Here is a 21462-nt window from a genome sequence, read left to right as displayed (position 1 = left end):
GAGAAGAAAAAAGCAATTAGTATGCCTTCTCTGTGGGTGTAACCAGCTCACCAGACTAAGCAGATTCAAAGAGCAGAGACTAAGAGATTCAAGGGCAAGACCCCTCTGTAGAAGTGTCAAGGTTTTAAATCACCACACAGATTAAAATGTGACAGTAATGGGAAGAGAGGCCCTTGGTCCTGTGGAGGTTTGGTACCCTAGCATAAGGGGATGCTGGAGCGATGGGATGGGAGAGGGTGGGTGGGTGGGGGAGCACACCCATGGAGGCAAAGGGGAGGGGGCAGAGGGTGGATGTGGGATGGAGGGTTTGTGGAGGAGTAACCAGAAAGTGGGATATCATTTGAGATGTAAACGAATGGAATGATTAATAATAATAAAAAATGTTGTTAGTCATTGTGGTATTGGGTGGCTTCCAGGAATATATCCAACAGCTATTTAAAGAGCACTTTAAAGAATTAAGGCACAGTATGGCATATCCATTCCCAACAGGAGGCTGAGGCAAGAAGATTGGAAGTTAGAGGCTAGCCTGGAAGACTCTGTCTCAAAAAAAAAAAATCAGCAAACAAAGAAGAACATTTCACAGAAATTTGAAATCCCTTGAAATTGTATAGCTCATACATGAAAGGAATTACTAGGTTCCCTCCCCCAGTGGAGGGCTTACGTAGGGTTCCTCATAATTAATAGTTCTAAGACAACAAAGAACCAACCACTATGTAGGTGTGAGCTTTGAAATATTTTCTCTGGTTTTCTATTTATTTATTTATTGAGAAATAAAGTTCTATCATTTTATATCCCTATAAAAATTTTAAATTAAAAAAGTTTTTCTAAAACATCAAAGTTATTCTGATCAACCATACCACAGGCAGGATGGAGTAAGAGCTTTCTGTTTCCTGTGTAGATAAGATCACCAATGAGTTATCATGTGAAAAGGCAGTAAAATCATGCTTTCAAGAGAGTGCCAGTATTTTAGACTAATGTATCACACATAAACTCTTTAGTAACAACCTACACACAACAAATTAATCTCTAATAATCAAAAGCCCAAGTGAGCAACGGAAGTCCAGGAAAACTTTATGGAAGGATTATATTTCAGTTGTCCAGAGATCAGATGCTGGCAGCAAGCTTACATCAATCAATCAGTCTAAGGCGGCAGTTATACATGACCACCACCTGACTGGACCAATCTCTGTCCTGATTGGTTAGAGCCTGCCCTAGCAGTTGGTCAATGTTTTGCATATTTTCCGCGTCAGTTAGAACAAACAATATTCGCAAAAGCACCAGAAGGAAGAGTCTTGGCCCATACATCAGAAGGTGAGGATTGGCTTGAATCCAGCTGGGACAGATGTGGGAAGTACAGCTCTTTAAACTCTAGTGAAGTCAATTGTGAAGGAAGTTTGAGTGTAAAGCAGAGGAATGTGTCTGTTATCCTGCAAACAGAGGAGACTAATGAACCCTACCAGTGACATAATATCAACATTTTTATTGTAATTTAGGTATGCTAACCAGAATAGCTAAACTAGAAGAAATGAGGGAGAGGCCTTAAAGGGCTATCAAATATGTCCAAGGGAAATAGAAATTGGGGCTTGTGCACACTGGTTGCTTTTCACTGGTGTGACAAAAGCAACCTAAGGAGGGGAAAGGGTTTATTTTGATGGACCATTTGACTCACATTTAATTGTGATGGGAAGCTGGCGAATGCACAGGGTCATGTTGCTTCTGTAGTCAGAAAGCCGAGCATGATAAGGAGGACTGTGTTCATCTGCCTTTCCCTATTTCTCCTTTCTACTCAGTCTGGGACTCAAGCCCATGGGCATGGTAATGCCATGTTCAGGATGGTTTGCCTTTTCTCAGTTTAAATCGTTCTGAAAATACTCCCATAGACATGCCAAGAGCTGTGTCTCCTGTGATTCCAAATGCTGTTGGTTGACAAGACTAACCATTTCATGAGAGCCTTACCTCCTTGATTCAAGTCTGATACTGTTAGCTTATAGTACTGAATATATACTGAATATTTTACATGTCCTGTTAAATTTCTTTCAACCCTTCTTTTCTGCCACTGCAGCGGTAGGTGGTTATAGCCAAGCATCTTCGTGCTAGATACCTGAGGATGTCTGTACTTTCTATCTCCAACTACTCCAATGCACAGAGGCAGTAAACTTGATATACAGAACTGTTGATGTCCAGAGTGACTATCAGCCACAGAGACTAGGAGGCCTTAGATAAATGCTTTCTTTGTCCCATGGTGCTGAGATTTATTCCAGAGGCTTCCCAAAGTTTCTATAGCATCTAGCATTTCTATCCTGTAGATTTGGAGTGGAATGTGTTGGTCCCAGGTCGACACTTCTACATTGCGGTAGAATGTTTAAGCAGTGGGACCCAATGAGGACTGTGAGACACTGGTGTCTTTCTTTGTGCTTTCTGGCTGTCCTGGGTCAGCAGCTTCCTCTGCTCTGTATTCCTGCTATGATGCTCTGCCTCACTGCAGCCCCCAAACAGTGAGATCAAATTGACCATGAGGTGAAACTCTCAGAAATATGAGCCGAAGTAACATCTCTCCCCATAGAGGCTAATCATCTCAAGCATGTTATAGGAATGGAAAGCTGACTGACTGAAATATAGTCTCCTGACACTATGATGTTATTGTCTCTTTATAAGGTAACACTTTTGTGATCTTATCTTCAGAGAAAATAAAAGGCTCCAATTCCATCTTGCCTGTAATGTGGTTGATCAAAATTCTTTCCTTTCATGTACTTTTGATTCCACCTGCCCAGCTTGAGGGCAGACCTGACTGACTTACCTGAAGGGACAATTTATCATTTTTTAACCACATCCTGGCCACAATTAGTGGGCAAAGCAAGGAGAAACCAATCAGGAGATCTGGGGCTAAAACCTTAAGGAATCAAAGAAGACAGCATATAGCCTCTAGAAATGGCTAGAATCATCTTATGGATGATGAGTGCCAGCCTAAGGCGAAACAGGAAAAAGGGAGATTACTGAACTCCTGAATCAAGCTCCTGCATAGTCTACATGGCCTTACATAGCTTCTGATAACTGCACTATTATTTATTTATTTATTTATTTATTTATTTATTTATTTATTGGAAGCCAGTTTGAGGCAGGTTCCTCCTCCTTGTTTGTAGAAAGGTTCTCAACTGCTATTGTGCAAATAGACTGTATAAGTTATAGGCCTATCGATCATTCCTTTTTATTAATTTTGTTATTACTTATTGGTAGCCAGAATAGTGACAGGCCATGGAACAGGTAGAGATAATATCCTAAATGCTTGTTATGATTTACTATCTTCTTAAAAAAAAAAATAGATCCTTCATTCACAGAATGTTCAGAAACTGATCCCATTTAGAATATGTATGTGTGTGTGTGTGTGTGTGTGTAAAAAGATTGAAAATAGAAAATCCACTTATATTATATATAAAATTCACAAGTCACCAAAGAAAAGACTGTTAGTTAGAAACATAAAAATAACGTAAAACTTGTTATATTGTAAAAATTCCCAATATAAGTAAAGATACAAATAACAAACTAAAACAGCTGATGCTTATATGACAGGTTAAAGGTTAGCGCTCTCTATGTATGGAGTTCCTGTAAGTCAATAGGAAAAGAACAAAGCTACTACGTTATTGAGATTTGTTTATTATAGGTAAGGTTCTGGGCTGTCACTCAGTGATAGAATGCTTACCTAGCATGTGTGAGGCCAGGGTTCTTGTCACCAGCATCAAAAAAAAAAAAAAAAAAAAAAAAAAAAAAAAAAAAAAAAAAAATGGTGGGTGGTAGTGGGTAATATATACAATTACAAAATTTAAGCAACATATGACAAGATGCTAAATTTAAGATTAAAGTCAGGGAGATCGCATTAATAATGGTTACCTATAATCACGACTCATGTATATTAAGCACCAGGAACCCAAAGATTATCTCAGCGAAGTGTAATATGATTAGCATAGAGTTTAAAAAGTCAGCAGTAAGATGATGATAAAGTACGTTGAGGCCATTTTCAAACCTCAGGTAGACCCTTGAGCTTTATGATGAAAACAGGTATCTATTGCTGGAAGTTATCAATGTATAGAATAATCCCATTTGCATTAAAATGTATGCTAACACAGAGGAAGATCGCTCAGAGACCATTTTACAAAGCTGCCAAAATAGTTTTATTCTATTATAGAGAATTAAATGAGTATGAGTCAGGGAGAAATCCAGGCTACGAAATCTGTACTGGGTATTATCAAATTTGGGAGAGGAAGAGAAAGAAGTTTAGAGGTGAGAAAGGAAAATTTTCCACTTTCTTGGAAAGCTCAAGAAAGTGTCTATCACCAGGCAGGGAGAAGCTTCACGGGGACTTCCTGGCACATAGATATATGGTTTCATGGCTCAGTCTACATACACAAGTTCCTGCCAAAGTTTTTCAGAAATGGCTCCTTGGAAGGTCTGAACAATGCTTTAGCAGGCTCTATCTGTGAGGTCCAGTGGCCTTTTCCTTCTCCTCCGTTGCCAACCCAGGAATTTCACGTCTGTTCCTGCCCTCTGAGTCCTGTGGATTTGCCTTTGGACTGAGTTGATAACATGTCAGCAATCTAATGTAATGAATGGATAAAGTCTAATTGGGATTGGTCTTATAAGCTAATGCTTTGGTGGCGTTGCATCTCCTTCCCCCACAAACAGGAGTCTGTAGTCTCTTGATAATAACCCCCCTCCCCAGGATGGCAGTGTAACACTAAAAGTCCATGGGCAGTCTTTATCCATGTCTTGTGGTGAACTTAAAATTTGATTTGTGAAAACTTACTCTTGGCTGAAATCTAACCCTGTCCAAAAAGGGGCCAGAAAGTCTCAGCTTGCAAGTATTCAGATGGAAAACAAATAAACAGTCCTGGGGCTTAAAATAGTCATGTGATTTTCTTAAACAGTAAGTGTACTTTATTGTCAGTATGAGAACCCAGCATGGACACCAGGGTCCTAAGACCTCAGGCAAACTCGACTTCCACTCTGTCACACTTAATTCTAATTGCCAGGTGCAGAAGTTCAGAGCTTTGGTGATTTGTAAAGAGCGAACTTGGATGCTTTGGTTGGAAATGGGGAACTGAAAATGAAAATAAGTCAGGGAATATCTTTACCACGGCACCTAGAGTTGCTGATACCAACAGTATCTCAGAATCATGCAATCAAATGGTACAATGTTTATTGTGCAAGCTGTAAAGCATTCAGGTCCTAGAGCAGAAAAACATGGAGTGCTTCAGTAGCAATGGGCTGGGTGACCTGGCACAAACCCGTCTGTCTGTGATGAATAATCCCCATTCATCTGTGATGAATACACAGTTGTCAACTAGATTGAATCGAGAAGCACCTGAGAGATTATAAACCATACCTCGGGGTGTGTCTATGAGGACATTTCCCAGAGAGGATTAATATGTCAGAGGGGACACTGCCCTAACCTATAGGCTGGAGAACCTAGAGGGAATTAAAAAGAGAATAGCAGAGAGGCGGATCACAGTGCAGACCGTCCCTCTCTGCTTCTTCACCACCCTAATGGGAGCTGCTCAGCCTCACCTTAACCTACCTGCCTTAATGGATAGACCTCTGAACCTGTGGGCTCCATAAATCTTTCCTCCTTTGAAGTAATTTATGCCAGTTATTCTTGGATGAAAAATTAACTTGCTGTTCTTATCTAGTTACCCTGCAGTCCTGCCAAATAGATCCTTGGTTTGGGAAACTTTTGTACAGAGAAATTACTGAATCCTGGCAAAATGTGCACTTTGGCAAATGCCCTCAGGCGACCTTGAAGAAAGCACTCAATTCTTGGATGTAAAAACCCTGGGAACATGATGGCTGTGGTTGGTGGTCATAGGGATAATTTCGGGATTACAAAATGTAAGAAACATCTTCTATTCCTTAGCTACTCACCACTGTGACCCAACAGCAGCAACAAAGGGTGAAAGAATTTCTTTCAGATCAGTTTCCAATTCAATCCATGGTTACTTGGTCCCACTTGCTTGGAAAGGACATCATGGCAACGGGAGCTATTCCCTTCGTGACCAGACAGGAAGCAGAGCAAAACAGGAGGGGGTGGATATAACATACCCACTAAGGAACCAATCCCAGGTACCCTACTTCCTCCAGGTAGGCCATACCTACTAATGTTTCTAACACTATCTGGAAACCAAACTTTCAATATACAAGTCTGTGGGAGCATTTTGTATTAAACCTATAACACTTCTGCATGTCACCTGTTTAGAATTTCAGGATCCTTAGCATCACAGTTCTGCCAGGGAGGACATGGTGTGTGATCACTTAAGGCACAACCCACCGGTGATTATAGATACTCCTTTGGCTTGCAGAAATTCTAGTTGATTCTTGTTACAATACTATGCAATAAAGCACAGCTCTATTTCAATAAACTCTGAAACTCATACATCTTATGAGTAGTGTGTTGAAGAATGGATTTCCTATGTCAGGATGAGCACCTCTGCTTGTCAATTTGGGAAGACTGGTGTCATCCCCATTGACATCAATGTTATATGTCTCAGCATGTACCATGGATGGGGGCAAGCATCGTGGCTGATATTGCCCTTTCATCTTCCCATAGTCTCTGAGATCACCATCAATATTCTACTAGGTAAAAGTTCTTATGTTGGCACTATAAATTCACAGCACACTGAGAAGGTACTATCTGTTTTTAAAATTTTTAGCAACAGAGCTGGAGTGGTAGATTAGTGGTATAGAGATTGCCTTCCTAGGTAATGGCCTGGGTTTGATCTTTACCATCTAAAGAAAGAGAGAAAAAGGTAAGGATTTCCTGAAAGGGAGAGGAGATCAGGAGGGAGAAAGAAAAAAGGAGGGAAGAGAGGGAAGAAGGGAGAAAACATTGATTGTGGTGGCAGACTGGTTACTTAAAATTGCCAGTTTGGGGCTGGAGAGATGGCACAGTGATTAAGAGCACCAGCTGTTCTTTCCAGAGGTCCTGAGTTCAATTCCCAGTACCCACTTGGTGGCTCATCTCTATAATGAGTTCTGATGCCCTCTTCTGGTGTGCAGCTGTACATGCAGATAGAACACTCATATATTAAATAAATAAGTAAATCTTTTTAAAAAATTGCCAATGTTAAAGCAAGTTCAGCATTTAGATGGAATTTCAAAACAACTCCAAAATAACTTGAAGTAAACCATAAATCTAAATGGAGAAATATACAACTTTTAGGTGAAATCATAAGAAACCAATTGTATGACCTTGGTTTAAATACCAAAAGCATAAATAGACAATTGATAAATTGGACTTCATTAAGATTAAAACTTTTTTCTCTACAAAGGACACCTACAAGTCTGAAAGAAAAGTTAGAAATCCTTGTAGGTCATATGCCACATGAAGGGATTATTCTCAGACTACAATAGGAACTCAAAACTACCAAGCAGAATGGTAAAACACCACACAGTTGAAAAATATGAATTGTCAATTTCTAGAAATTTCCATTTCATATTTTCTGGGCTGTTGTTGAGTCCATGTAACTAACTCTTTTAAAAATTTTCTTCTTTATTGGATATTTTATCTACATTTCAGATGTCATCCCCTTTCCCCATCCCCTCCCACCCAGAAACCCCCATTCCATCCCCCCTCCTCCTGCTTCTATGAGGATGTGCCCCTACCCACCCACCCACTCCCACCTCCCCGCCCTCAAATTCCCCCACACTGGGGCATCCAGCCTTTACGGGACCAAGGACCTCCTCTCCCACCTATGCCCAACAAGACCATCCTCTCCTACATATACAACTGGAGCCATGTGTCTCTCCATATGTGCTCCCAGGCTGGTGGTTTAGACCCTGGGAGCTCTGGTTGATTGGTATTGTTGCTCTCCCCATGGGGCCGCAACCCCTCAGCTCCTTCAGTCTACTCTCTAACTCCTCCATTGGGAACCCCATGATCAGTTCAATGGTTAGCTGTGAGCATCCACCTCTGACTATGTCAAGCTCTGGCAGACCTATAAAGAGAATGAATTTTATGTAGACATAGCTTTGTCTATGTGTTCATCTGTATACCACACACATGCAATTGCCTGCAGAGGCCAGAAGAGGGTGGTGGCTCCCTTGGAACTGGAGTTAGAGATGGTTGTGAGCGCTATGTGGGTGATGAGAATGGAACCCAGCATTACGTGCTCTTAGCCACTGAGCTATCTGTCCATCGCCTAGGTGCATTTAATTGAAATTGAAAGGCAAAACCCAGGATAAGAGAGAATGGCTGTGTCTGATTGTACACATGTCAAATCCTTAGGGCTGCACACCAGAAAGAGGTCATCCTATTGTACTAAAAATTTTTAAATTGTTCTTTTATGTTTGTGTGTGTGTGTGTGTGTGTGTGTGTCTGTGTGTGTGTGTGTGTGTGTTTGGGTGGGTGGGGGATCCCATGTGCTTGCTACAGCACTCATGTGGAAGTCCGAGGGCAATCTTAGGAACTGGGTTTTGTGTTCCATCTTGAGTCAGACTCTTGTTGTTTCTGCAGCTGTGTTGGCTGCAAACTTCAGGTGAGCCAGTCTCTGAGCTTCATCAGTGGGGAACAGGGCTGTCTCTGCTTCCCTTCTCACTGTAGGGATGCTGGATTAGAGACCTGTGCCTTTCCATCTGGCTTTTTTACATAAGAATACAAACTTGAATGGTCAGATTTTCATCTTGCTCTGTTTACAACAGAGCTTCAGCAAGTTCTCCTAGGAGCGCAACAGTCAACAAAGCACCGGCATTTTATTCCTTTATTCCTTTATTCCTTTATTCCTTCCTCCCTTCTTCCCTTCCTCCCTCTTCCCTTCCTTTCTTCCTCTTTTCCCTGGAAGACTGAACTTTCAGCCACAACACTGAGACAGGAAGACAGGAAGTCTGGAGCTGAGAGTTTCACTTGAATAACTGATAACATTGCAGAATGTGGTGCTGCAGCCAGGGTGTGGCGGTCAGGGTGCAGACTGAAGGGTTGATTTCATCAGTTTTAGCTGTGTGTGCCTGCTTGGCCCTCAGCACAGAGCTGGAGCACCACCTCCAAGGCTGGTCCAAGCTCCCTGCCCTTAGGCAGCACTTTGTAAGTAATGATGAGGAAAGCAGTTCACAGGACCAGTCAGTTGACTGAAGGTGTGTCACCACAGGTGTTTTTGAAACCTAAAACAAAGACGACCACAGTTTGCCAAAAATTCTAGGCACGTGGGCATTGTGAAAACTTCCATAACTAAACACCAAAAAAGCTTGCATTGTGTATATGAGTAAAAATTAATGGGGGAAAGCCTTAGATAATAATAGCACATCTCCGATTATAACCAAAGATAAATTGTAAACAGCAAGTCATGTCTTTTCACGACATAGTCCTGAATTAAAGTGATGAGCAGCCAGAAGGGTAGCAAGTTGTTCCTTACAGCTTTTAGTTTACTACCACAAATAGTAGGGTTTCTGATGGAAAATACAAGTCTGAAGAAATATCAAAGTGGTCAGAAGGGTGTAGCTAAGAAATCTGTCCTAAGAAGTTTCTGGACTTCTTGTACTATGTACATATTACAAAACGAGCCTGTCTCTAGGGTAGTACCATCCATGTTCATAGCCTGTTTAGACAGTAAAACTTCACAGCAATTAACCAAGTGGTAACCACAGATGATAGCAAAACTCCTCTGGGGCTGGCATATCCCTAGAGGGTCAGGATAGCTAGGAAAATTATTAACCACTCTTGTTTTCCATGAAACATGGGGTAGGGGTATGTGTTGCCAAAGGTCTAAGATGCTCCAGGGCAGTAGTTCCTTGGGCAGGCAATCAGAGATAGATCTTCAGAATGCTCAGAATGTTTGAGAGCCAAATGACTGAAAGTACGAGGAACAAGTTCACATCCAGTCAAATAGCACATTTGTCCCCATTGATATAATCAAGGATACCATAAGTAACACTGTGAACACATTAATGATGTAAATTCTGCTTTTCTTTATAGCTGTGGTTCCCCCAGGAATGTTGGCCTTCTTGCTCACCAGGTCAAAGCTAGATTCAGAAGTTTTCTAAAGCATCTTAATATCTTGTAATTTAATTTCCTGAGTGGGTTTCCCTCCACTTCAATGCTCTGGCATTTCAGAGTAGACCCATCTCATTGTGAACTCCACAGCTGTCATCCTAGAGAGAGTAGCCCCAGGAACAGGATTTTTTGCCTCCAACTCCACAGTTCCTAGGTGCATCAACCCCTCCGATACTCAAAATGTTCAATTGGGTCTTAGCATTGGCTGTGTGGAGTATGGCTTTCCTTAGGTCCAGTGCAAAGACCCAGGTAAAGCAGCCACCACGGCTCCAAGATGAGAGAAGATAAAAGTTTATAGGTAATCATTCATTCTTATGTTGTCCCTTGCCCAGAACAGAAACTATCTGTTTTCCATTTGGCAAAGCAAGACCACAGTGGTATTAGGTCACCAATAATCCTCACCAGTAATAATATAGAAAATGAAGAGGGGACTGGCAAAGGGCCAGTTGCTTCACAGGCATGTTTTAACAGGGGCAGAGAGTGAGCTCATCCTTCCTCTGACTTGGAGCAGTTTCAAATGCCATGGGAAACTGGAAAGAGGATGCAGAATGGAAAGGAGATACTGAATGATGGGCAGGGTCTACCTGTTTCCTCATAAAAAATAACACTGCCATTCTTCTCTCCAACTGAACAGTTAAAGTGACCATTCCTGACCTGTATAAAACATTTACTTTTCTAGAAAAAACTATGAAGTGGATGTGAGACAACCCCCAAAGGTGCCTGTGACTTTGACCTTAGGGCTAAAGTTGGGAGATGGTGGGGGCGGCAGGGGTGGGCATTGGAGGGGGCTCGTGGGAGCAGGCAGAGGTCAGCAGGTGCCAGCCTCAAGGGGATTATAAACTGTGGTCTCCTGGTCTCTACTTTACATAGCCAGATGTAAACTGAAAAGAAGATGAAAGGAAAACCCGGCCGCCATACAGAATAGACTACTCCAGACCACGTGGTTCCAAGGGGGGAAGGTTTATTCAGGGAAAGGGCAAAGGTGGGGAGAGATAGGTGGGAGAGATAAGAGGTTAAAGAGGGCGAGTCCGGTGTACTGCCTGTTTTATATGGGCAGTGATGTAGTATCTCCCAGGTAAAGGTGAGGGAGCCAGGTGGATTCTGGGAGCGTGGGGCTGTTCCCTCGGCAACAATGTGGCGGTCGCCTAGAAGTGGGAGTCGCCTAGAAGTGATGTCACTGGGTTCAGAGGCTGATACCAACATAAACAGGTGTCTAACCTCTTCCCTTGTTTTCTGTCATGTCTTGGTGTTGTGTTTGGTGAAACTTACAAGCTGTGTTTCTGTGATGCACTGTGCTCCTGAAGGCAAAGATGCAGCACCTTAGAGGCAGGATGGAGCTTTGTCTCCCTCTGCCCTTCATACATGTGCCTCTGACTTTGCTTCCTGGGGGAAAAAAGCAGATTAAAGGCTTCCTAGCCTAAGATACCTGTTTCCCACAGTGAATTTGAGTTTAGAAACCTCATTCCCAGACAAAATATTTAGAGAACATGCTGTGTTACAGTGATCTAATAAAGCAAGTGCAATCTCTTTGCAAGGAGTTAGGATTCTGGTATCAAACAATGGCTATAAGAACTAAGAGGTGTGACAGTGAAGGATCCCCAGTCTCCAGTCACCAGGACACGGCAGGGGTTGAGTGGAGATGACCGTCTTGGAGAACAGTACAGTAGACACACTGGAGCAGAGTGGCAGAATTTCTAGGTGGTTTGAGGCCTGAAGCCATGAATTTAAAGTGAGGCTGGCCAGCATCTTATTCATTTTCTTGGTCAGTCAACTACCTGGATTTAAGGGTTGAGAGATATTCGGGGTTTAGCCAGGATCAGGGTTTCTTAGATGAGAATTTCAGCAAGCAAGAGGTATGAATGCCACAGGAAAAGGTTTGATCTTCGGTGGGTAGGAAGCACGGGTGTATAGGAGGGTGCAATGATAAAGGCAGGGGTCCTTTGGGTGTGGAGGTCTGGGCTAACAAAGGACAGTTGGACTCTGGAGAACTGGAGAACATGAATGACTCGGGAAAGTTAAGATGAGGTATCTATTGGCTGTGGTGTGAGCTAAGGTATCGCTGTGTGGACAGGAGAGTGAAGTAGAAGGGAAGATGCTATTGGAAGTGAGGAGGTGAAGGTCCTGGGTGGGTCATGCTGATGACATCCAGAATGGCAAAGGACTAGGATGGGAGGAGGCAGGGACCGAACCATGTGTCAATGATCTCCAAGGACTTAGTAGGACAGGAATTCAAACAGGCCAGGGAGCAGCACAAGTGTCAACGCAGCTTGCAATGTCAAAGAAAATAAAGGTGCTGTTGAAATGGTGCAGAAACATGTCTCACATTTAGACTTTCAGAATGATATGGAATATCAGAGCAAAGCACTGTTTGGGAGCTACGTGGAGAAATGCTGTCCTCAGGGAAACCTGGGCTTCAAGTCTACTCCCAGAAGAGTTGAATGAGGATGTCAGTTATTCATGGGAATGAGAGTCCACTGGGTAAAGATGAACTACAGAAGGGTGAGGCGGTTCTAGTAGAAAGCAGTCCATTCAAGTTGAGTTCAATTAAATTAGGAGACCTCTCTTCTCCTTTGGCTGAAGCACCGAGAAGGCATTTTGTGCTTGGTCCATCTCTGCTGCATGCAGGTCCCTTGTTTCTCATAGCAAGGGAGGGCGAGCTCAGTGTTCTTTTCCTTCTGTGTACTTTAGCACTGACACAAAGTGAGCTCCACTAAAACTCCATGCAGAAATCATTCCTAAGACTTGCTAGGGTCCTTAGGACCTGCCAAGACCATAGCATTAATGAGAACGTAAGCTAGCATCATCACCCTCCAGGTGCATGTAGGGAGAGCTTCTAATGCCCCTTTTTCTTTCCTTGCTTCTGTCCTGAAGGAACGGGATACAACAAGGGCAGGTGCGAGGCCAACCCCCCTCCTCAGGAGAGTTTTCCTCTTGACCCCAGTTTTTCTATGGCTAGTACTCAGGAACCCAGGCCCGGGCTCCCTCATTGCTCTGCTCTTGCATGGCTGTACCTGAGCAGGCACCGACGTGGCATGCGGTTTGCTCTATAGGCCAATCTCTTCATGCAAGATCCTCAAAACCCACCCTGTACTGCCTCAGTAGTCACACGAGTGACAGTTTGAAGTAAAATTGCTCCTTTGGTGACAGTAGTTGCATTTCAAGAACTGAAGGGCCTTTTGTGGTCGGTAGCTACCACCCTGGGTCACCCTGAAGACAGACTCATCAGAGAGGAAGTTCCATTGTAGGGCTCTGGTGTTGACCATTAATGAAGCTGCTGTACTGGTTTGATTCTCACGCGTTTTTGTTTAGTTGATGTTTGTTTGTTCCTACCCGCAGGATCTGTGAACTGACACCAGACCCGGAAGGCGACTAGAAACAAGGACTGGGCAGGCCAAAAGCCTTGCGCTGAGCTGCAGGCATGGCGCAGTACAAAGGCACCATGCGGGAGGCTGGCCGGGCCATGCACCTGATCAAGAAGCGCGAGAAGCAGAAGGAGCAGATGGAGGTGTTGAAGCAGCGTATTGCAGAGGAGACCATCATGAAGTCCAAGGTGGACAAGAAGTTCTCGGCCCATTACGACGCCGTGGAGGCCGAGCTGAAGTCCAGCACGGTGGGCCTGGTGACCCTGAATGACATGAAGGCCAAGCAGGAGGCCCTGCTGAGAGAGCGGGAGATGCAGTTGGCCAAGAGGGAGCAGCTGGAGCAGCGCCGGCTACAGCTGGAGATCCTGCGCGAGAAGGAGCGAAGGCGCGAGCGCAAGCGCAAGATCTCCAATCTGTCTTTCACCTTGGACGAGGAAGAAGACGGTGACCAAGAGGATGGCCGCCGGGCCGAGGGTGCTGAGGCCCACAGTGGTGGGGCCAAGAAGAACTTGGGCAAGAACCCCGATGTGGATACGAGCTTCCTGCCCGATCGCGAGCGCGAGGAGGAGGAGAACCGGCTGCGGGAGGAACTGCGGCAGGAGTGGGAGGCGAAGCGCGAGAAGGTGAAGGGCGAGGAGGTGGAGATCACCTTCAGCTACTGGGATGGCTCCGGCCACCGGCGCACGGTGCGCATGCGTAAGGGCAGCACCGTGCAGCAGTTCCTGAAGCGGGCGCTGCAGGGGCTGCGCAGGGACTTCCGGGAGCTGCGGGCGGCGGGCGTGGAGCAGCTCATGTATGTCAAGGAGGATCTCATCCTGCCGCACTATCACACCTTCTACGACTTCATCGTGGCCAAAGCTCGAGGCAAGAGTGGGCCGCTCTTCAGCTTCGACGTGCACGACGATGTGCGGCTGCTGAGCGACGCCACGATGGAGAAAGACGAGTCACACGCGGGCAAGGTGGTGCTGCGCAGCTGGTACGAGAAGAACAAGCACATCTTCCCTGCCAGCCGCTGGGAGCCCTACGACCCCGAAAAGAAGTGGGACAGGTACACCATCCGGTGATGCTGAGTCCCAGTTTGGTGACCTTACCCTCTTACTACCGAAAATCAATAAATACAGAGGGTTCCTGTGAATGTGGTGTGGTTCTGTTGCTGGCATTGTTCTTCGGTGTTTTAAATGGTTTTTGTTTGGGGTTCTTTTGTGCTCCGTGTGATAAGGGAGACGTTTTTTTTGACTAAGTGGGTTGTGCACATTGACTTAGTGGGCCAGCAGACTGGGTTTGATTTTCTTGCTCAGTGTCTTTCTTACTTGTGTAGTTGTGAGCAAGCCATTGTGGTCAATTGACTCAGTTTCCCCACCTATACAAGGAAGGGTACCTATACCTTTTACAAATCTCACCCTTTAAGTTTTTATGTTATTCATTGTTGAGTGTTGTGTTAATTTTCATTTTAAAACATCTGAACTACAATGCATTTCTTTCATAGAGTTTTAGGGTTACCCCCTTTCATGTTAAAGACCAAGACTAATACTTGAATCTGTCGCTCTGTTTCTGGCACCGAGTACTTGTGCCAGCCCAAGAACACGAATTCTCACAACCTTGGTGGTATTGGGTTCTGGTTGTCTTTATTTATATACAAATTTCATAATAGCCTGGTTGTATCCAGAGCCTTTCCTCCGGGCAGGATAGAGGCATCTGTCTGTTTTGAAGCCCTGGCATCCTGATGCAGAGCCAGGCTGGGAGCAGATGATTGAAGGTAGCTTTCTCTCAACCTCCGACTCCTCCACCCCAACCCCTTTCTTTTCACTCCTCCCCTCCCCTCACCTCCCAGTTCCTGCTGGGGCGAGCAAGCCTGAACTTAGGGCCCACACTGAAGTGCTCCTGATTCACTTCAACAGATCAGCATCTCAGGCCCCACCCCAGACCTGCTGAATCAGAATGAGAGTCTCAGCAGGATCCCTGTGTGACTCAGTCTAGCTAGTCAGATGTCTGCTCTCTAGTCAGTGCCTCTGGCCTCTCAGATCAAGCTCTAGATTCCATAGCTGCTAATGGTCCACAGGTCGGAGCCCTATTCCCCAGTCCAGCTGTCATTTAAAAACTGTGGCTGAACACATTCTAACTATGGTTCAAGTTTGTGTTGTAACTTTTAATATAGAGTAGGGTGATGAAGTTAAGCTAATTCACCTGGGCATCTCAGGTACTGTTTGTATCGAGGACGTGAAAATGTTATTTTTAGTCATTGAAATCTAAAATGCTTAGGTATATTCAACATGCTGTGCAGTTATCTTTTAAAGTTCAGGCTTACCCACATCTCTGAGACTTTGGTCCTCTATTCTCCCATCACCTAGCCTACGCTCCCGCCCCCCCCCCCCCCAATATAACTTACATGCCACATGTGAGAACACGTGGAGTTTAGAACATGTGGAGTTTATCTTCTTGTGTGTGCTTATTGCATAATATTCTCCACTTCTACTCAGGCTGCTGAAAATAAAGTTTCTTTCTTTTCCAGAACTGAGTGTATTCCTTTGAGGGTAGACTGCATTTTCTTTACCTTTTATCTCATCTCTTGTTGGGCATCTTAATTGATTCTGTAATTTGGCAATTGAGAATAGTGTTGAGATAAACATCAGAGTATAGACTTCTCTTCCACATGAATTTTGATCCATGTGTGTGTAAACAAAAATGTGATTACTGGAGATACATACACACACATACACACACACACACACACACACACACACACACACACACACACACATATCTTTAGGCTTTCTTTCTTTTTTTCTTTTTTTTTTTTTTTTTTTTCATAATGGTGGACTACTTTGCATTCCCATCATAGTAAACGGGCCCTTTTCTCTGTATCCTCACCAGCACATTTTGTCTTTTGTTGCTAAATGATGCCTTCCTAACAGATGTGACGTGCTCCGTCATGTGATTTTAATGTGTATCTTCCTGATTACTAGTGATGTTTCAAATTCTCCCATCACCTGTTAACCATGAACATGTCTGTTGCTTGAGATACCTCTTTTCAGGCACTTGTCCGTATCTGAATTGGACTTTTGTTTTGTTTCTGTTTTGTTGTTACCAAGGTACCTGAGAACCTTATTCACTCTAGATACCAATGCTTTCTCATGTGTATTCTTTGGAAATATTTTAGCTCCAACCTTAGTTTGGCTGGTCACCCTGTGAATTGTTTCCCTTGGTGTAGAAGCTTTTAAAAATCTTTATATAATACCACTTTCTCTCTTTGTCTTTATTATCTGCACTTTTGGGATCACATCTAAAAAAATTCTTTGCCCAGACAATATCAATATCTTTTCCTTGCATATTTTCCTCTTAGAGTGTAGACTTTGGGTGTTTCGGTTTAGCCTTTAATCCATTTTGAGTTAATCTTTGTTGATATTATGGGAAAAGGGGTTTATTTCATCCTTTGGCAGACCCAGCAGGTGCCAGAGATTAGTTATGATGGACACACAGCTGGTGTCAGCTGTGTCATGTGTAAGTATTAACAAATGTGTTTTCTCGGGTTTGAATCTAAATCTGTTTCATTTCAATGCCCATGATTGCCTGTTCATGGTAACTCATGTTCATTCATCACACGTTCCCTTTGTAGAGAGACCATTTTGCCAGGCTCTGGAAAGCAACTGTCCTCATCCCCTCCCACATCAGGTCCCCAGAGGTAACTGCTTTTCAGCTGGAAATGGACGAATACATCTCTCAGTGATACATGTATCCCATTGCCTCTTGTGTAGCTGGTTTTGAGGTACCAATCCTATCTTACCACATACAGTGCACTGCCCACCCCAGTCCTTCCAGAAGTAAAGAGCATATTCATGTGTTCACAATATGATCATTGTAAATATTCCCATTGTAATACATTGTGAAAACTATTGGGGTGGGGGTGGAATTAACATGTTTCTTGTTTTCTATTTGGTTGAATCTTGTGTTGTTATTTAATGTGCCTCATACATTATGTCAATTGTGTTCTTCTCCCCGCTAGTATTAGGGCCTTGGTGCAATGCTGTCAACCTAAAATAACAGACACTCTTCAATGATAGTGAGCTTAGTTGGGAGAGAGTGATAGCAAAAGCCTGAAGTAGAAGGTGCCTTTCAAACCATGGACAACAGTTGATGCATTCTAGGAGATACGGAAGAGCAAGGAGTTTTAAAGACAAGAATGAGGAAGGTTATATAGGTGATTTCAAGATGAAGAGAGGCTCAGTTATGAGAGAAGCTGCAGCCGTTTGTTAGTGGAGTCTGTGTCAGGCAAGTGTTCTTTCCTCACACATCAAACCCAAAGTTTCCTCTCTGGAGACCAAATCAGCAAGCATGGCAGCAATCTCAGCTACTTGAAAATGGATCAGCAGCCTTCCCAGACACTCCCACCCAGTGTGTGCATTCTCCATGATGGAAGCTGCCATTCTGGAACTTTCCTTCTGCCCAAACCTGAGGTTTCCCACCTCTTTTTTTTTTTTTTTTTTCTGTGTCATTCTTGATTTGCACCCTCTGTTCAGTGACTGAGGATGTTTAAGAAGTATTAACATTGTGTTGGGCATGGTAGTGCACTCCTGTAATCTCAGGTAGTCCAGAGTCTGAGAGGCAGGAGAATGGCAAGCTCAAGGCCAGCCTGAGCAACTTGAGAAGAACTTGTGTCATAAAAAGTAAAGATAACCAAATATTAAAAAGATACTGGGAATATAGTTCAGAGGTAGAGTGTTTACTTATGTTCTGGGGGCTGTTAGTTCAATCCCTAGCTAAAACAAATTGGTTCTAGAGCTTAAATTGCTAAACCAGTCTTCACTGTAGCCTCTTACATAGAGGGAAGTGTGAGGAGCTGCACAACCATCTGCTCTCAAGATGTGAAAGGCAGGGTCCACAATCTTACCTCTTCCATGTCAACTCCATTAAACTCACTCAGAAGAAGCTCAGGGATAGACACTGTCATGTCAGACCTGGAAAACTGCCAGGCTCACCCCAAGGGAAGGACAGACTAGCAATCCCTTTTCCTTGCTGCTACCACTGCTGCCGCCTCGTCGTCCTCTTCCTCCTTCTCCTCTTCTTCCTCCTCATCTTCCTCCTCCTCCTCCTCTTCCTCCTTTTCCTCCTCATCTTCCTCCTCCTCCTCCACCTCTTCCTCAGAACGGAGTGCTCTGCTGAGCTCTGCTTACCTGTACAGAACCACTGTATGGGCTTCTTCTCAAAAGCAGACACCTGCCTTGCCGAACACTTTCCCCATGAAGTCTTAACCCACAAATGAGTTCTCAGGCCCTCTGTTTCCTACCACAGTGGTAGGCATCACAGAATCTGTTAGGCCTCTTCTCTTATTCTGTGTTCCTTTGTCAACCCTGAAGTCAGGACTTCAAGGACTCTTGCCTCCCTCTGACCTCAGAAGCCACCTAGACCTCATGAGCCATTTAACTTGACTGGATGAAGGCAGCCTCTCTCTAGGATGCCAGCACATAAGAACCTCTTGCATCCAGATCATGCACCTGTACCTTTCCAGTGGAATTCAAGACTGGAATAGACAGAACTAACAATCTCCCTCCCGTAGGTTGAATCTAGCAGGAAAGCTGTAACCTCTTCACGGAGGTACTAATGTCCCATAAGAATCCCCACAGACACATGCTATCCCTCCCATCCTGCTCCTGTCACCAAGCTTACTCTGTGAAGTCACGTTCCTCACTGCATCCCTGCAAAGATGAACTCTGTGTTTTGACTGAGACATTACATTCACATCCTGGCTTGTGGATTATCAACCAGCTCTGTTCATTCACTTTTAGAAGTTTACACACTGCTGGTCACAGTAGGAACCAACATTCACTACACTGCAGCAACTATTTTCACACCTCGACTGTTTTTGTTAGTTCCACTCCTGTGCAGATCTATTGTAACAGACTATGATCCCCATGCTAAAGATGAGGGCCTGAAAGGCTTTGGTGATTTTTTTTTTGAAAGTTGTCCAGTTAATATGGACAGAATTGAGGTTCTTCACTGCCTTGGTCTTTCTGCAGAGAGCCCTGGCTTTGGTGGTGGCACATCTATTTTGTAATCTTGAATTATTTCCTTTTAGGCGATCACCACTGTTGGATACGGGCTTGCCCCTTTAAGACACTGAACATTCTAAACTGCTAGATCCCATAGCCTGAAGAAATGAAGACACATATACCCCTCCTGCAGCGCTCGCTACCCCCCGCCTCTAATTCAGGGTTCTATCTAGAACCTTCAATAAAGGTCAGATATTCTTCTATTTTTCTTTGGTCAGTGGCTCTTTCTGCAAGCTCTCCTCTTTCTATATCTGATGTTTTCCCTTCACCCTCCCCTCTCTCAGACAGATAGACATGTGTACACATTGTGTACACACACACACACACACACACACACACACACAGAGAGAGAGAGAGAGAGAGAGAGAGAGAGAGAGAGAGAGAGAGAGAGACTATTTTTCTTAATGAAGCTCCTTTCCAGAAGGAAGCTTCTTCTTCCCCTAATGCCACACTCATGTTTCTCTGCTATCATGCACTACCCTTTTTGTAAAGCCTTCCATCTCGAGGCCACATCATGGCTCCCACAGCTAAGAGGTCCATACTTGAAAGGTGATATTGTGTCAGTTCTTCTCCAGCCAACCAACCTACTGCCTCTTCCCAGTCTAACAACTACAACACTGCTGCTGCCACTGTATGCCAAAAGGATGGTGTGCTACCACTCAGGCTTAGCAAAGCACTTTGTTATCGTCTTGGCTGCTGTCTCTTGGAGTTTGTGTGTGTGTGTGTGTGTGTGTGTGTGTGTGTGTGTGTGTGTTGCCAAGAGAGAGAAAAGAAGAAGGAGGGGAGATCAAGATAGAAGAAACTCCCCATTGTCTCTTCCTACTAGTTTACTAATTCATCACGAGGTCCTACCCTCTTGAAGGCATCTAACCCTAAATGACCTCTCACCTCTGAAAGTAAATTTATTGGGACTTAAGGCTTTAATGTGTACTGGCTGCTGGCTATAGGAATTTGGACTATGGAGCTATGGAGTCTACAGCCTTGATTTTTTTTAAAGGATTGAATAGTAAATTCCCACCCTTCCCTCCAGGGGAGTCAGCAGCATGTCCCACTGAGTTGGCTATGGTGTTGGTGAGCATCAGACCACAGTGGAAGCATTTCTGCCTTGTGGACAAGTGATGTTTAGCACAATTAGCAGCTACCAACCAACACATCTGGATGAGATGACAGCTGAGCCCAAGGAGTCTGGTGGCTGCTGCTCTTAGGGACAGGACAAGGGAGGGCAAAGCTAGACTGTTCCCTGCTGGGCCTCCCCGTCATTGTTGCCCATAGCCTTTGGGAAGCACTGGGGCCCTGGTGTGCTATAGACACTGTTGGAGAACATTTGGAGGAATTTGCTGGAGTGGAGGAGGCCCTGCACAGACATTGCCTGAGATCCCAAAAGATGACCAGTGGCATTTTCAAAGATCCGTAGAGGGTGAGGACAAGAAGGACCTTGACTATTTTGCAAAATTTATTTCCATTAAAAATGTTGTTTTTCAGGAGGTGGGGGAAGCTATCAAATCTTTAAAATGAAAGCATAGTCATTGTAGATATTGAACTTTTGTGTGTTGACAGACGAATGACTATACAGAAACGGATCCTAGGCAGAAATATCCCTGTTGTCATTGGGATGACCGGTCTGGGTACCCTGGAACTAATCCAGCAGTCTCATATTACAGAATAGGAATGAGGCTCCTGCAGGGGAGGGTGGCAAGCTGGTTAGCAAAGCAGCATTGAACCAGATAGCTCCAGACTTCTTCTTCCTTCACCTTGCCTCAGGTATCCTGAGGTGGTATGAAGAAGGTAGGATTTCCCAGAACTCTTGGCTGGGAGAGATCTCTTTATTGAAAAACAAATAAATAACAAAAGAACAATGAAGATCTCCTGTTGCTGTGTCTCGGAGAGTCCCTTGATCACCATTCCCAGAGTCCTTCCTCCCTCTCCTGTCCTCTCCTGGGTTTGCATTCTCTAGCTGAGGGAAGCTGTGTTTGCTCCATTTGACAATAGGAGGGTGCCTTTTGATTTTTTCAGCTGCTTTGGGGAC

The 21462-nt window shown here is 44.2% G+C and overlaps 1 protein-coding gene across 1 annotated transcript; it reads left to right on the top strand.

Annotated features, from left to right (window-relative positions):
- Positions 1–1235: 1235 nt before the first annotated feature.
- Fam50b (family with sequence similarity 50 member B) lies at positions 1236–17205 on the top strand. Its single transcript, XM_076939194.1, has 2 exons — positions 1236–1311; positions 13367–17205. The coding sequence occupies exon 2, from the start codon at positions 13449–13451 to the stop codon at positions 14454–14456; it is 1008 nt and encodes a 335-aa protein (XP_076795309.1). The 5' UTR covers positions 1236–1311; positions 13367–13448; the 3' UTR covers positions 14457–17205.
- The last annotated feature ends 4257 nt before the right edge of the window (positions 17206–21462 follow it).

Source organism: Arvicanthis niloticus, chromosome 8 (genome assembly GCF_011762505.2).
Source record: "Arvicanthis niloticus isolate mArvNil1 chromosome 8, mArvNil1.pat.X, whole genome shotgun sequence".
In the NCBI taxonomy this organism is placed as follows: Eukaryota; Metazoa; Chordata; class Mammalia; order Rodentia; family Muridae; genus Arvicanthis; species Arvicanthis niloticus.
This window is presented reverse-complemented; position numbering and strand designations above follow the sequence as displayed.